The following is a 15,860-nucleotide window of genomic DNA, read 5'->3' as shown; positions in this document are numbered from 1 at the left end:
AATCAATACCTTTCCCCAAATACTCATTCAAAGTTACAGCAATGTTAAAAGGTAACGATTGGTCGCCGTATCGAGTTCGTGACCTAGGAACAACCCAGTAGGCTGTAGCGCGTTCTTCAAATTCAGCTGTGGCTGTAGACCAAATAATGTAGTGTCTGACTGCAGAGATGTATGTCCTCGAAAGAATATAACGATAGAAACTATCTATCCTTATAATCTGGAGATCTCTGAAAATGCCTGTTGTGTGGGATAGGTGTGGTGCACCTGCAGGTAATCTGACTGCACGCTTTTGTAGAGTCAATAAGCCTTGAAGGTTATTATTGGAAGTAGTACCCCACACCAAATGGCAGTAGCTAAAGTAAGATTCAATTAGCGTTCTGTATATTATGATTTTGACGAATTTTGGTGGCACGTGCCTATAGACGCTGACTATTCTAATGCCTTTAGAAATTTTAGTTTTTATGTACGCGACATGATTATCCCATGTTAGCTTTTCAGAAAAGATCACACCTAACACTTTTACTTTATTCACTATCTCAATTTGCTGACCATCTAAGTTAACCCTCAAAGGATAATTTAGAGGTTTGTTTTTCTGCCTGTATAAAATTCCATGAGTCTTATTTACATTAATGCTTAAGCGATTCGTGTCTGCCCAAGTTTTGATACGCTCAAGAACAACGTTAGTGTAATTTGCAAATAGTAGGTAATGCATATCCAGAAATGAAAAAAATGGAAATTTTTGGAAGAATTAACCGCTAACTTCCGTCAACAGTGGTTCCTTGCGTACATGGTGTATTTTATGGAAATTAAGAAGCTACTCGACAAGAGGAAGGCTACGGAACAGTCTAAGAAGCAAGCGAGCTGGTGAACTTGATGCATAATGTAAAACCCCGAGACTAGGGAACACGAAGGGACGTTGTTGCGTCTGTGCCGTAGTTTTCGCTGAACCGGAACTCAACCAAATCGAAATAAGTTTTTCTCGCGTTGAATCGAACCGGAAGTGAAGCGAAAAACATTAGGCGGTTACCGGTTCGCGAAACGGTTCAGACGTAATACGCATTTTTGAGAGACTGGAACTACGGCTTACGTAACGGATTGAACCGCGTTGCCAAACAAATTCTAAATCTGAACAAAGTGAAAACTGAAACCCAGTGGCTCGAGGTATGTCGTATTTCCTCAATTGTATTTGGTGTGGTAGGCTGGCTAAACCGAGGGTTGTCATAACATTTAAAAAAAAAAGCTGTCCTCGCTTCATCACCATCCTTATCACATATCCCCCTCACAGTGCTGTATCGCCGTATATAGTGGACCTGTCTGACGTTCCTAGGATTCCAAAACTAGGTGCATGACAGATTGGATACAAGCATCCGCACGTTGATGGTTACTCCAAGATCGTGCTGTACACTGAGAGGTAGTAAGTTCGAATCCCACCACCGGCTGTACTGTCTGAGGTTTTCGCTGGCCAAAATATCTCAAAGCAGCACACTAGACGTGGACGAAAGTTCTTTCAGCCCCATCCCGTGGAGTCCTTTTCGCCTCCATCTAGTGTGCTGCTTTTAGATGTGCTGTATATACATGGTGTGTCAGAAAACGTGTCATTGAATTGTAATAAAAAAACTACAGCACCTACAGTCATGCGGTCAATGACATTTGTTATTATTAGGTTTTTGCCACCTCCTAATGTGAATGTCATGTACTCCAAGCTTAATTATGTAAATATTTGCGAACTGACCTCGGAAATTTGCCAAGCAAAGGTTACTTTTTTACCCCGCCAATATGAAGAGCGTGCCGAATTTACTCTAATTCACGATAATTCACAGTGATATTCACGAGCTATCCCATCGGAAAAAATAGGCGAATATCGTGCTTTTCTGAGCACCGGACCATAGCGCGCGAAGGCTTTTTGAGCGCAATCACTCTCAGTGCGATGAAAGGAGGTTCTGAAGCCAGCCCACAGAGTGATAGTAGAAAAAGTAACTGTTCCTAAAATTGGGAGAGGGAATGCATTATCCCAGCGAGAGTCGGACGTGATAAGCCGTGCCTCTTTTATCTCTTACTGCGATTTCGGGGAGGGCTGGGTTTCCAACCTCCTTTCGTCGGACTGACAAAGATTGCGCTGAAAAATTCATCGTGCGCTATTCGGTGCGACCTCCGTAGAGCATGATGTTCGGCTATTTTTTCAGGCGGGATAGCTCCTGAATATCCCTGTCAATGATCATTAATTTGACTAAATTAGACACGCTCTTCACATTGGTGGGGTAAAAAAGCGACCTTTACTAGGCAAATTTACGACTTAAGCTCGCAAAAATTTACATAATTAAACTTACGTTACATGACATTCACATGAGGAGGTGGCAAAAACCCAGTAAGAACAAATGCCATTGACCGCATGACTCTAGGTGGTGTAGCTTTTTTATTATAATTCAATGACATGTTTTCTGGGACACCCTGTCGAGTAACCAGCTACACCACACTGAAAGTTTAGTTTTCCCTGCATTCCTAAAAACGAACTTCACTTCACAGCACGATCCTAGCCAACCACCATCCCGAATTAGATCATTCTCGCAGCTGATTCTTTGGAAACCGGACCTTGGAGGACCTACACTCTTAAAAATGAACTTCACCGCATAGCACGCTCCTAGCCAGCCATCATCTCGAATGATATCGTTATCTGTCCTGATTTGTTGAAAACGGGAGGCGTACGCCTTTTTTGTGACAATTATGAACAGCATAAGTGTCACACAAAGGCGTACGCCTCCCATTTTCAACAAATCAGGGCAGATAACGATATCATTCGAGATGATGGTTGGCTAGGAGCGTGCTATGCGGTGAAGTTCATTTTTAAGAGTGTAGGAGTACGCCCCTTTGGTAACGCTTATGTGCTGCCAAAGCACCACAAAAAGGGCGTACACCCCCCATTTTCAACAAATCAGGGGCGAGAACGATCTAATTCGGCATGATGGTTGGCTAGGAGCGTGCTATGAGGTGAAGTTCGCTTTTAAGAATGTGAGTTTTCGGGTGTTGTTTCCAATGCAGCCCCCAATAGACGGATTATCTCCGATGAATAGAAGGATTAGCCATTGTGTAGGGTACACAACTAGAGGGCGCTACGAGCGACGCTTCACCACTGGGGGCCGCTGCTGTCGCATTCCGCGGATGACGTCATTGCTCCTTCGGGGAGCATGGTGAGAGATAGCGGGAGGCATGAGATGGCGATGCGAAATAGAGCGCCCCTGTGCAAGGCTGTGGGGGCGCTGCGAGCGATAGGACAGCCACTCTCGGCGGCGGCTCTCCACAGCGTTGTTATGGCCTCGTGACCGCGATACGCGGCGTCGGCGGCAAAGGGTTTTGGGTCCAGCGTTGTGTACCAGTCTTTGAGCGAGTTTATATTAATCTCTCTCCGTTTATTGTTCAATTGATGGTTGTTGTTTGAGAGCTCAATTGCTATGCTGTGAGATTGATGTGTACGGCAAGCATACGGCATACGACAATATAAATAAATTAATATAAACAAAAGGAACAAGGTAGAGCCTTGGACCAGTAATCCAGAAGATGTGGGTTCGAGTCCTAGAGCTGGCTAACCTTTTCAGTGACTTTCATCGTTAATATAAACAAAAGGACGTGCGTGATAAATTATGCCACATTATTCTTTCCGTGTTGCTACACTTTACATTATAAACGCACTTTCGGAAACCAGTTCGTTCACAAACAGCCGTGTGCATCCCGTCGTGTATATATTAGACTTAGATACTTTCCTCTTAATTGCCTAATAACGCTTTTGCGACTCGAACGCGTATATTAGAAGGTTCCAGATTTGCGCAATATTATTTTGGTGATAGTGCATATGTTCAGACACGAGTGGAGGAAAGTTGTTCCCTATTTGCTTTATATATTTATTCACTTCATAATATCAATCTCACATACTAGTTTAAATTTAATTAGCGGTTAGTAGTACTGCAGTATAAGCAATTTAGGACACTACAGTGGTGTAAGATATATTGTAAGCATCTTATGGTTGCAGAATCACTGGGTGGATATCAGTAAAATTTTAGTGCGTTCCTTTCTATGGTGGTCACTGTCACTAATAGGGAATTGGTTAAGCGTTGTGGCAATTCCAATGTAAACAGTCATCTGCTATATTGGAAAGTGAGTGATTATAGTCAAAAAAGTCTTAATAAACATGATACCTTCTACAATACTATCTCTGATTCCTAAATGTCAGTGTGACAAGGTATGAAGAAATGTTAACGAAGTGCATGTTATCCAAAGCAAGTTCTTCCACATCCCCCCATGTACACACACTCCGAAAAAGAAACAAAAAAACAAAACGGGTCTTGGGTTTGCCTCTGGTAACATAATTTAACTACACAAATGCAGATATGTGCAATCAAACACATTTACAGGGAAAGCATGACGATTATTGCAGTTGCAACAGTCATGTCTGTGGGTCATGTACACCTTGCTTTTTGAAATTTTTCAAACATGAGGCAGATGACATGTCAACAGGTTGCAAATCTGTGTTCCATCTTGCACATTTGTCATGCTCATCTAGGTATTTTTGAAATTTCTTAAACATCTCCACATCTTTTATATTCATCGTGCTGGAAACTGATGTGCAACACTAGATATCGAGTCTAAATCTGAGTCAGTATGGGGTCATGGACACACCGGTGTAACATGAGCCACAATAAGTTATTTCAAAAATACCTAGATGAGCATGACAAATGTGCAAGAAGGAACAGCGGTTTGCAACTTGTCGACATGTCATCTGCCTTATTGTTGCTCAGTTCCCGCGAGTGCACATATTACATAAGATTGAGACAGTCACGTAGACTCTCCCAATTGAAATTGGCCGACGGCCGACTCTCGGCAGAAAGTCAGGGACCAGTTGGCATGCACTTTAACATTTCTTCGTACCTTGTCATACTGACATTTAAGAATCACAGATGGTACTGTAGAAGGTATCATGTTTAGTGAGACTCTTTTGACTATAATTACTCACTTTCCAATATAGCAAATGACTGTTTACATTGGAATTGCCACGACGCTATTAGTGACAGTGACCACCACAGAAAGGAAGGCACTAAAATTTTACTGATATCCACCCAGTGATTCTGCAGCCATAAGGTGCCTACAATATAACTTACAGCACTATAGTGTTCTAAATTGCTTATACTGTAGTATTACTAACCGCTAATTAAATTTAAACTAGTATGTGAGAATGATATAATGAAGTGAATAAATACACAAAGCAAATAGGGAACAACTTTCCTCCACTCTCGTCTGAATATATACACCATCACCAAAATAATATTGCGCGAGTCTGGAGCCATCTAACATACGCGCTCGAGTCGCAAAAGCGTTATTAGACAATTAAAAGGAAAGTATCTAAGTCTATATACACGACGGGATGCACACGGCTGTTTGTGAACGGACTGGTTCGCACGGGAAGAATAATGTGGCGTAATTTATGGTGTACGTCCTTTTGTTTATATTAATTTATTTATATTGTCGTATGCCGTATGCTTGCCGTACACACCAATCTCACAGCATAGCAATTGAGCTCTCAAACAACAACCATCAGTTGAACAATAAACGGAGTGAGATTAATATAAACTCTCTCAAAGGCTGGTACACAACGCTGGACCCAAAACCCTTTGCCGCCGACGCTGCCTATCGCGGTCACGAGGCCATAGCAACCCTGTGGAGAGCCGCCGCCGAGAGTGGCTGTCCTATCGCTCGCAGCGCCCCCACAGCCTTGCACAAGGACGCTCTATTTCGCATCGCCATCTCATGCCTCCCGCTATCTCTCACCATGCTCCCCGAAGGAGCAGTGACGTCATCTGCGGAATGCGACAGCAGCGGCCCCCAGTGGTGAAGCGTCGCTCGTAGCGCCCTCTAGTGGTGTACCCTACACAATGGCCAATCATTCTATTCATCGGAGATCATCCGTCTATCGGGGGCTGCATTGGAAACAACACCCGTCGGCCCAGGACGGACACTAACCCCCCCCCATGTCCCCCCTCCTTCCTAGCTCCTGTCTCCCCTCCCTTTGTCCACGCCTCTTACGCCGCTCATTTCTACAGTTGCTTCATGACGCTAACATGGAATAAAATAAAAACAAAAACAACAGGAAGGAATCCAAACTTACCACAGATTGCACGAGGAAACAGATCAATTGATGAGCCGTTAAAATTGTTCGTATTGCTGCCCCGTATTTCGCATGGATCTTCCGCTACATGTTTTTCGGACCGATGCGGCTTTCTGCTGTACAAGTGCTTGATTTGAAACCACATTCAGACAAATTGCCGGCCGTTGTCTTACGTGCATGTCTCTCTGTTGGCCTTGAGGAAATCCTCATGGAACCAGTTGAGCTGCCATATGGTGATGATCAAAATCGATGTGGGAACCAAGAGAGCTACAAAGGTATCGTATGTCGAATACTTCTCCAGTCCCAAGTCATGTTGTCTGCATCGAAAGGCCATTTATTTAACGGTGTGCTACCGAAAAAGAAGCATTTTTCGTAGTAGCTGGCGGCTTACCATGTGAGCCACATTCGCAATAACAATAGTGCTTTGTTTCCGTCAAGTCTAGGACTCGACTACAATAATCGTATTTACGAGCGTATTTACAAACAGTGCATATGCAATGTGTGCCGCCTAGCCGTGCTTAGAGTCACTAAATAGGGGTACAGAGTATCGCATTCCTTTTCCGCGCCGGAGCCGCCGTTCGGTGTCCTCGATAGGGCCGATCGTGTCACGTGGGTTCTCGTTCCAAGAACGCGCCGTCCATGTTGTGTCCGCTCCATCCAAAACCGGTTTCCTGGGTTGCCAGCACCGTGGTTGCGAGCTGGCTCGACTGCACGCACTTCTCCGGTGGAGAAGGGGGAGATTCGCGTCCCATTGCTAGGCGACGCAGCCGCGCCGGATCCAAGATGGCGGTCTTGCTCGCCGGCGTGAGTCAGTGTCGCTACTCTGATTCCTATTTAGTGACTCTAGCCGTGCTGTGATGATGCGAGCTTGCTTTGGCCAACTGTCCCGTGTAGTCTTGTGATTTCCTAGTTGTAAGTGGTCAACTTGACATCCTGTTCCATCGGTGCGCATAAAAGCTACGCATAAATAAAGGCGATGCATTAATCGTGCCAATTTGGGCCGCTTTCAGCACGTCTAAAGTGAATTCCAGCTGAACAGTATGGCTAACAACCACGGCTATCCGGCGTCGCCGCTGTGCCATATGCGGAATACTAAATTGAGAGAGCACAATATGAGATACGCAGATTGCAATCCCTTAAAGGGACTATCGCATCCGTCGCGGTCGATTCAGAGATTACACTTTCATTTTACTCCTCGTTCATCACCGACAAAATCCGAAACGAATTAGTGGAGTTCTTTCTGTGAAATTTGATGCGATGCATGGCAAGGGCATACAACGGATGGTGAGAGCATTCCGGAATTCCCTCTCTGCAAACGTCACTCAGTCAAGGCCAATCAGCGAGCACCCTCTGACGCGGACGAGGCCAATCGAGGAGCGGCAGAGAGACCTTGGCGTCCGGCCGCCGGACGGGAGTGATGGCGTCCGCAGGTCGCGGATAGGCCTGAGATCGGCTCGTGGAATGCTGGTTAACGTCGTACATGTTTGTACAGACAGGTGCCTAACACCGTGTTCCACGAAACATGATAATGGCAGCACTGACACTGGTAAGCGGAAGTCGGAGTATTTACCGAGGTCTCTTCACTTAGTATCTTGCGGATCGAACGCGAAGCAGACGACCTCGGAGACAGTCACCTGAGCTGCGCTCCATAGCCTAGCCCGGCCATAGCCTCCGATATACTATAGCGGGTGTCTCAGTTAAATCCCCGGGCTAAATAATTCGCGAACCGGTGCACCAATCGAATAACTTTCTTTTTTACAAGTATCTGTCCAATACCGCCTACAAGATGCGCACCGCGTGAAAGAGCGGGAGGCGCTCATTATGTAAATAAAAATCAAATGAGTTTCGTGAAAAAAAAGCTAACTTTTAAAGCAGGGCGCCGTCGGCATTAAAATGGGTACTACCCCTTCCTGGACCTTCAGTAGATACCTTTTAGAGAAAAATCTGCAACCGAAGCGGGTCATTTGTTGCAGTAATTAATTGGTTTCGGTTTACGTATTTTTGTCCCGGCTGGTCGCGGTGAAGCGCAAAAGGACGCTCTTTCACTCCCATGTCCACCAATGAATTACATCCTTTTGCGCTTCGCCGCGACCAGCCGGGTAACCCTATCGGTAAGCCTAGCGGTAACCCTATCTTTGGTAGGTAGCAGGTAGAGCTTTGCAACCTTTTAGGCACAACATATGCGACAGCTATTAAGTCCAAAAAGGTGTCTCCACCCTTTCTTCTGAGAGTGCAGACGTCTAGTATATAGGAGGCTATGGCCCGGCTTACGTCATTCTGGCTCACCCGCACAGGGAGTTCGAACCTTTACTTACTCATTTACTTAATAAGTAAGCTGTTTTCGGAAGGGAAACGTAGCCAAGTAGATTGTGAAACCATGCCGAACATTACCGTATCGGTCTCACGCACACCTTTCCGGATGCGATAGTCCCTTCAGTTCGGTGGGATGCCCGGAGAACACAAAATTTTGTGCGGAGTTGCCGTTTGAGGCAACCCTACTAACGTATTCCTAACGAAATCATTTTCCCACTTACATGTCAGGAGGTATATGGAGATATTCTTCCCAGTAGGATGGAAACCGTTCGAACTGGTACGTGTAGATGAGGATGACTACCATCATCGTATAAATGATAACCGCCATCAAAAAGCAGTACATCATATCTACCCAGAGGTTGTAGGACAGCTGGAAACACAAGATAACGAATTTATGGAAACAGTGGTGTTAAGGGACGCAAGGTGTGAAATAAATGCGATGCCAGCCAACACGGGTATGGAAAGTAAAGAAGCCATAGAACTGGAACCAGAAGGTCCTAGGGTAAACGTAAGTCAATGCCTCCCAAACTGTACTGGTATAGAAAGGTTGACGCCCTTGACTTCCCATAGATGTCTGTAAATCGTTGCAGATCCAGCAGCGTCTATTTGCTGCTTATCACGCTGGATTGTTAGTACGAGGAACGGGACATTGACGCCTGCAAAAAGCGCAGTAAGTTCAACTCCGCCAATATTCGGTAACTGTGGGGCCATAGCAATATTTTCAAGAGGATAGAAATGCGCATTCTTTACGAGATTTGGCGTCTTTAAAGAAAAAAAATAGTTTCAATTCAAACTAGTGAGTGTCATCATATGCTGCCTTATTCTACACTCTTAAAAACGAACTTCACTTCATAGCACACTCCTAGCCAACCATGACATCGTTCAGGGCATGATTGTTGGGAAATGGGAGGAGTACGTCTTTTTTGCATCTCTTGTGCTCCCGTAATTGGTACGAAAAAGGCGTACGCCTCCCGTTCTCAACAAATCACTGGCAAGAACGATATCATTCGGAATGATGGTTGGCTAGGAGCGTGCCATGAGGAGAGTGCAGCATGATGTAATCATATCCCATGATGGCAGTACAGTACAGCTTCACAGCAGTAACAGCCCTTGGTGACAAAACGCAAGTTTTGCTATAATAAAACTAACGTGAATACGGCTTTTCCCCGGCAAATCGGAGGGGATTGTATCAGATTGTATTGTCTGTAGCCTACTATGCAGCCTAGTTACGTGAATTCATTGCACAGTGCATTCCGGGCGCTGCATTCGGGAATATTCAAGACTCATTTTCCCAGTAATTAGAAATTATACGGACACAATGACTCAGAAGGTGCAGCAGTTCTGTGCTATACAAACAAAATGTTTGGAATGGAGGTGGAATCTGTAGTCATGAACTGTTGACGGCACCTCGCTTTCAGCGGGGTATGACAATATTATGCAAAACAAGTTGTTCAGACATGGCTGTTCAGCTGGTCGAGCTGATACCAAGACGGCCAATTTCACAAGTTTCGTAAGAACTGGCGTAAGTCGATCAGTCCCATCATACAATATCATGCCATAAAATATTGCACTACTTACTGCACTTTTAGTCCACTAGTCATCGGACTTCGATCGTTATTGTGAAGGGGCTCATGCTTTTATTCCCCACATTCCCACCAGCAATGCGGTAGAGTATCGCCTCCGGCGATGAACCTCCCCACTCTCCATCTCAAAATAAAGTTGTTGTTGTTTTCTTTTGTGTTTTCTTTATTAGACATGGAGTAGTCCCGCAGTGAGCGGGCTCACACCTGCATTTTTTTTTCTCCTGTCATCATCATCATCATCATAGAGCTCACCTGGAATATTAGAAGAAAGACGAGGAAGAAAAATAGATAGACCACCCTGTACACAACCACCCTGGAACCAACGAGTGCCACCAGTCCTAGCGAAATAGCAGGAACCCAAACCCAGTAGCGAGAAAAGAACCGGTGCATTCGGTTGGCCAGTCGACGAACAGGTTGCTGGGCATCAGCCGCAGTGGTGAAAGACCATTGCCGTCGATTTCTCTCTGTTGGTATGTGAATACAACTGTAATCACACTCCTGATAATATGCATGCAAACATACCCTGGCTGGGAACGGACCCTGAATCATCGAGTGTCTTGGTGACTCCCAAAATCTCACTGGGATATCCACGGTGCCTCAAATCCACATACTGGTATAAGGTTATCCAGAAGACCACTGTACAGGACATCTGCGAGTGATGGACATACACGCGACGCATTACTACACTCTTAAAAATGAACTTCACCACATAGCACGCTCCTAGCCAACCGTCATCCCGAATGACAACGTTCTCGCCCCTGATTTGCTGAAAACGGGAGGAGGAGCCTATTTTGTGTCCATTATGCACGGCACAAAATAGGCTCCTCCTCCCGTTTTCAACAAATCAGGGGCGAGTACGTTGTCATTCGGGATGATGGTTGGCTAGGAGCGTGCTATGTGGTGAAGTTCATTTTTAAGAGTGTACTTGCGATTCAAAGGTGAGTACGATGACGCCTACCTTGACGAAGAGGGCGCGGTAGGACTTCTCGTAGTACTTTATCAGCCCCACCTGAGGAAGCTCTGGCAACTCCGTGTCTGTCAGGTTCAAACTGAGAACATATTGAAGTAGCAGCAACAGCTCTGCGTACGCAACCAGTGCTGGGGACGTCCGCAAACATGCTCGACGCGTGCTGCGTTTAAGAACGTCGATGCGTAATAAGAATAAGTTGAACCGCGCCAAAAACTGGACGTCGAGAACAGATACGCTCCTTGTGTATTGTCTCTTCTCTCCGTCCAGCTTTTCGCGTTGTGTTTCCTTGTTCAAGTGCACCAATGCCTGGCATTTCAATTTCATTCACTCCCAATCTGCTTCCCATGATCGGCACAAATAGGTAGAAAGCGTGGTAGGACACACTGTCTATGGATCCACAATTCGCTTGCAAACTTACGGTAACTTCGTTCATCGACTGGGCTTTGTGTTTTCGGTATTTCAAGGGGCTATGAACTCTACCAAGCTAGCCCGCCGACTGTGTCGGCTGCAAACAGGGATTTTAACTTGTTGGCTGTGGCACCTTTTGTGTAGCTGAATCTGATAGGTCCATATCTTGACCACATACAGCACGCTGCTAGCCAACCATCATCCCCAATGACAACGTTCTCTCTCCTGCGTTGTTGATAACGGGAGGTGACCATTATGTGCGACATTTTGGCTACAAAATAGTCATACTCGCCTCCCGTTTTCAACAAATCAGGGATGAGAACGTTGTCATTCGCGATGATTGTTGACTAGGAACATGCTACACTCTTAAAAATGAACTTCACCGCATAGCACGCTCCTAGCCAACCATCATCTCGAATGATATCGTTGTCTGCCCTGATTTGTTGAAAACGGGAGGCGTACGCCTTTTCTGTGACACTTATGCTGTTCATAATTGTCACAGAAAAGGCGTACGCTTCCCGTTTTCAGCAAATCAAGGCAGATAACTATATCATTCGAGATTATGGTTGGCTAGGAGCGTGCTATGCGGTGAAGTTCATTTTAAAGAGTGTATGTGGTGAAGTTCATTGTTAAGAGTGTAGAGCAGAACGTTATTGGTACCTCCGCGTTGGCGCCTGATTGGGTGCTACAATTCTTCAAATGACGTAACAATGAATACAGGTATCTGGATGGCGGTACATCGACTCGCCATCATCGAAAAAAATTGCGTTTTTGTATTAACGCTGCACACGTTATGAAGGAGAAGCACTGAACAATAAATTGTAAATAGAATTACGAAACGTAGAAGAACAATATTACACCCATAACTAAATACCTGCAGATAGGAGTTCTTACCTCCTTTAAGGAGCACCGATTAAAGTGCTCGAAGTAATTTTTCAGGCATTTTGCTGCGAACCATTTGGACCACAAAGCAATATTCGCTTTCACGCGGCGATCGCGCAATTTCGCTGAATGAGGATTAGGTTTCTCTTAATTACAGTATGGGAACGGCGTATACGTTCGGGTGATGTTAGTTACCTGTATTTAGCCTAACCTGTATTTAACCTGTAGTTACCTTTGTAGTGTACACGTATATTGCCGCACATGTATATGAGTATATTTCTTTTGCCAGGGAGGTGCTGCATCGTTCGGAGAAGCGGGTCGTTTTTTCCCAGGAATTCATAGGAATTTTCACACAGGCGCAATCTTATACCCCTACCATACGGGCACGAAAAATGACATCATGTGTGTAATGAGTTGTATCTTAATGCCATTCGTGCCGTGCAGTGAGGAGATACTTAACGGCATTCCTCTGAATGACAGTCTCCGCGTAATCACCACAGCTCATTCGCACACGAAATGTGTACCCTCGCTCCCATCGTCTGAACACAAGGGCAACTGAACACTTGCATAAAGCTACTCTGTACTACGCACCGCTCAATTATTTTATAAATTACAGAAGCACAAAAAAATTCGCCAAATTGCTGACGTAGGTTTTTTTTTTATGTTCCGCAAAAAAAGATCTCAAAAGCACTTTAATATATGTCAAACAGGTATTATATAATTAACGATTATATCTAGCGAGGTTTCAGGTATGGTATGAACCGCCAGAGTGCCAGGGGATGTTAACTTTCTGGAAATTTGCGTGTACTGCCACCTGACGGGCAAGATGACAACGGTTTTCCGACGTAGTGCAGACCATCGGTTATGACATAAAGCAAATTTTCTCATAGAATATTCTAGGTATTTTCAATACGTTTGAACACGTTTACGCGCGCTTCAGGTACAGTATCTCTTGCGTGGCTAGAGGGAGACCCGCATCGACATCATCGCGTTTCTCATCTGACGTGTAGCACGACTATCGTCAAGGAAATTACACTCGGGACCCGGCTGACATTACACGCTGCCATTTTTTTCTGCCAGTGTGGCACGGGTATTGTACAGGGTGTTTTATTTATTTATTTATGTTTAGTTTGACAAAAATAAAAAGAATGTGTGAGCAGAATTGATGCCATTTTTAGGGTCGAGTTACGTGGACAGGCGGACGTCCTGCATGAAAGAGCGTGTAAGGACTGGATTACTAATTACCTAAACTGCATTGATTAACGTTGCAATTAGACGTTTTCACGAAAACGCGAAACAATAGAATTTGAGACGTATCTTTATTTGAATCCGCCCTCTGCTTCAAAAATCCAGAAACAATAAAATGACTATATCTGGAAATTTGCAGATATAAATCGAAGAAATGAGGCGAAACCAGCACTACGCGCTTCTCGAGCGCCAAAATGAGGGAAGAAGCGTTCGCATATGAGGGCCACGTGTTTTGTAGCGATCGAGCTGATTGGAATAAGCGCTGAGCTGTTGGTCAGACATACCCCTTCCCGGTCCGGATAAGTCGAAGTGATGTCGTTTCTGCGATCGAAAAATGCGTCGTTCTGGTTTCGGCTCACTTGAGTACCAAAGTTGACAATTTATGTGTATATTTATATATATATTTATACGCGCTCGTCCGGAATTTTGAGATAGATGGTGGATGAAAATAATGGCCGCCTGCGATTCAGCTCTCTCGTATTTTCGCGAAAACAACTGCATAAAAAGTTAATAAAGGGATTTTACGTAATCAGTCGTCCAGTAGTTACATGCTCTTTCCCAAAAGATATCATCCTGGCTGTTCTCAGAGCTCTTTATTTTTAACATAGTTATTACCGATATCGAAAACACCCTGTGCATGAGCCACTGCAATGCAGCACTACACCATTAAAAATGAACTTCACTGCATAGCACGCTCCTAACCAACCATCATGCCGAGTAACCTCGTTCTTTCTTCTAATTCGCTGAAGACGGGGGCGTACGTCATCTTTGTGACATTATGAGGTTGATAATTGCCACAAAAATGGCGTACGCCCCCCCCCCCCCCCCCGTTTTCATGAAATCAAGAGGGAGAACGTTGTCATTCGGGGTGATGGTTGGCTAGGTGCTATGCGGTGAAGCTATGTGTAGGATCGAACTGTGTTTCCGGTACAGCAGTCTGCATAATCGATCCCAGATAAGTAGAGACAGTAGTAAATGAACTGGACATTTCGACTTACTTGGGCATCATGCAGAGAATGCAGGACCATAGTAGCAACACGAAGCTCAACCAGGAAGTATAGGTGATGCTCCAGGCCATCATGGCCGTCAAAGTGAGCACATGGCTCGCGCCACACAGTACAGTGAGGAACTGGCGCAAAATATTCTTCCTGTTCTGACAGGTTTGTGGGTTCCTCTTGCCGCTATGTAATGGGGGGTGGGAAGGAATCGCGTCGCCTGGCAACGACTTCTCCATGTGGTTATTATTCCAAGATAGACAGATGTCTTGATCCGGATCCTGCGATTGCGTGATAGCACTTTTGGACATATACGATGAATATCCCCTGGCGACGAAACTCCCCACACATAATCATTCGTACCATGTTACCGTTACTTTTTTTTTTTTTCACGTTCCTGACGATCGTCGCATTAAGCGGTATCCGTTTACCGTGCATACTGTGAAAAAATGGCGGCAGCTATGGAATTCCCCGCTCGGTTGAAACAATAAATACTGTGCATGGAGTAACGAATGCCAAGCAGACCGAGTGACGTCATGCTGAGAGAAGCTGGACGATTCGGAGAGACGACGAGACTGAGAAAAACGGCGAGAGCTCAGATATGTCGCGTTCGACTAAAAAAACAAAAAAAAAAACAAGAATCCGCAGTTACACTGATGTTTCGCAAATGTCAGAGCCGTCTCTGAAAGAGTGAGTCTGGTGATTAATGCGACCTGCCTGGACCTGGAGCTCCACCCACTTTTTCAGGTGTCTGAACAATCACCGATCGAAGTACAGTTCAGCGACATTCATAACGCTCTCGAAGTTAGATTTTGCCTTATTTACTGGTCGTCATCACGTCGGGAAAACCCGATTTCTTTGTTTTCAACCGGATGCCCAGCAACATACAAAAGCAACGGATTTTGCAGTAACTTTTATCAACACCATCTGAATGCAGAGAGCCATGTCGGTAATACGCGGAACTGCATAAATGGATGCTGGCAGAACTGAAAATAGCGACAGATTCGGCTTGTTGGTAGTCACAATGCATCATAAACGAGTACAATGAAGAGAGAACAACGCGACGCAGAAGACGCAGTCGCTCAACTAACGTTTAATTCAGAAGCAACGCCCACTCATACTTATGGTAGAACTGACTGGCCGGTAGAGTGGCAGAGCCTCCTCTTCGTTCGCACTCGCAGACGACTGCAAGTATGAATTTTTAGTCACGCAACATAAGCAGACGGAATGAAAAAGTGTCGAAGATGAATTTAAAAAATAAATAGTACAAAGCAATATCTGACGCACCATTGGCGTTTTTGTTGCTACTT

The 15,860-nt window shown here is 45.0% G+C and overlaps 1 protein-coding gene across 1 annotated transcript in view; it reads right to left on the bottom strand.

Annotated features, from left to right (window-relative positions):
• Positions 1-15,860, bottom strand: part of LOC135374164 (piezo-type mechanosensitive ion channel component-like) — a 123,867-nt gene that overhangs the window by 90,824 nt on the left and 17,183 nt on the right. The window contains exons 7-13 of the mRNA XM_064607177.1: positions 14,554-14,831; positions 11,006-11,177; positions 10,570-10,696; positions 10,300-10,511; positions 8,686-8,834; positions 6,325-6,468; positions 6,152-6,267 (exon numbers count right to left, since the gene is read on the bottom strand). Coding sequence (XP_064463247.1) covers positions 6,152-6,267; positions 6,325-6,468; positions 8,686-8,834; positions 10,300-10,511; positions 10,570-10,696; positions 11,006-11,177; positions 14,554-14,831 — 1,198 coding nt within the window. The remainder of the gene's footprint in view (positions 1-6,151; positions 6,268-6,324; positions 6,469-8,685; positions 8,835-10,299; positions 10,512-10,569; positions 10,697-11,005; positions 11,178-14,553; positions 14,832-15,860) is intronic.

The sequence above is a fragment of the Ornithodoros turicata genome, unplaced genomic scaffold (genome assembly GCF_037126465.1).
Source record: "Ornithodoros turicata isolate Travis unplaced genomic scaffold, ASM3712646v1 Chromosome45, whole genome shotgun sequence".
NCBI lineage: Eukaryota > Metazoa > Arthropoda > Arachnida > Ixodida > Argasidae > Ornithodoros > Ornithodoros turicata.
This window is presented reverse-complemented; position numbering and strand designations above follow the sequence as displayed.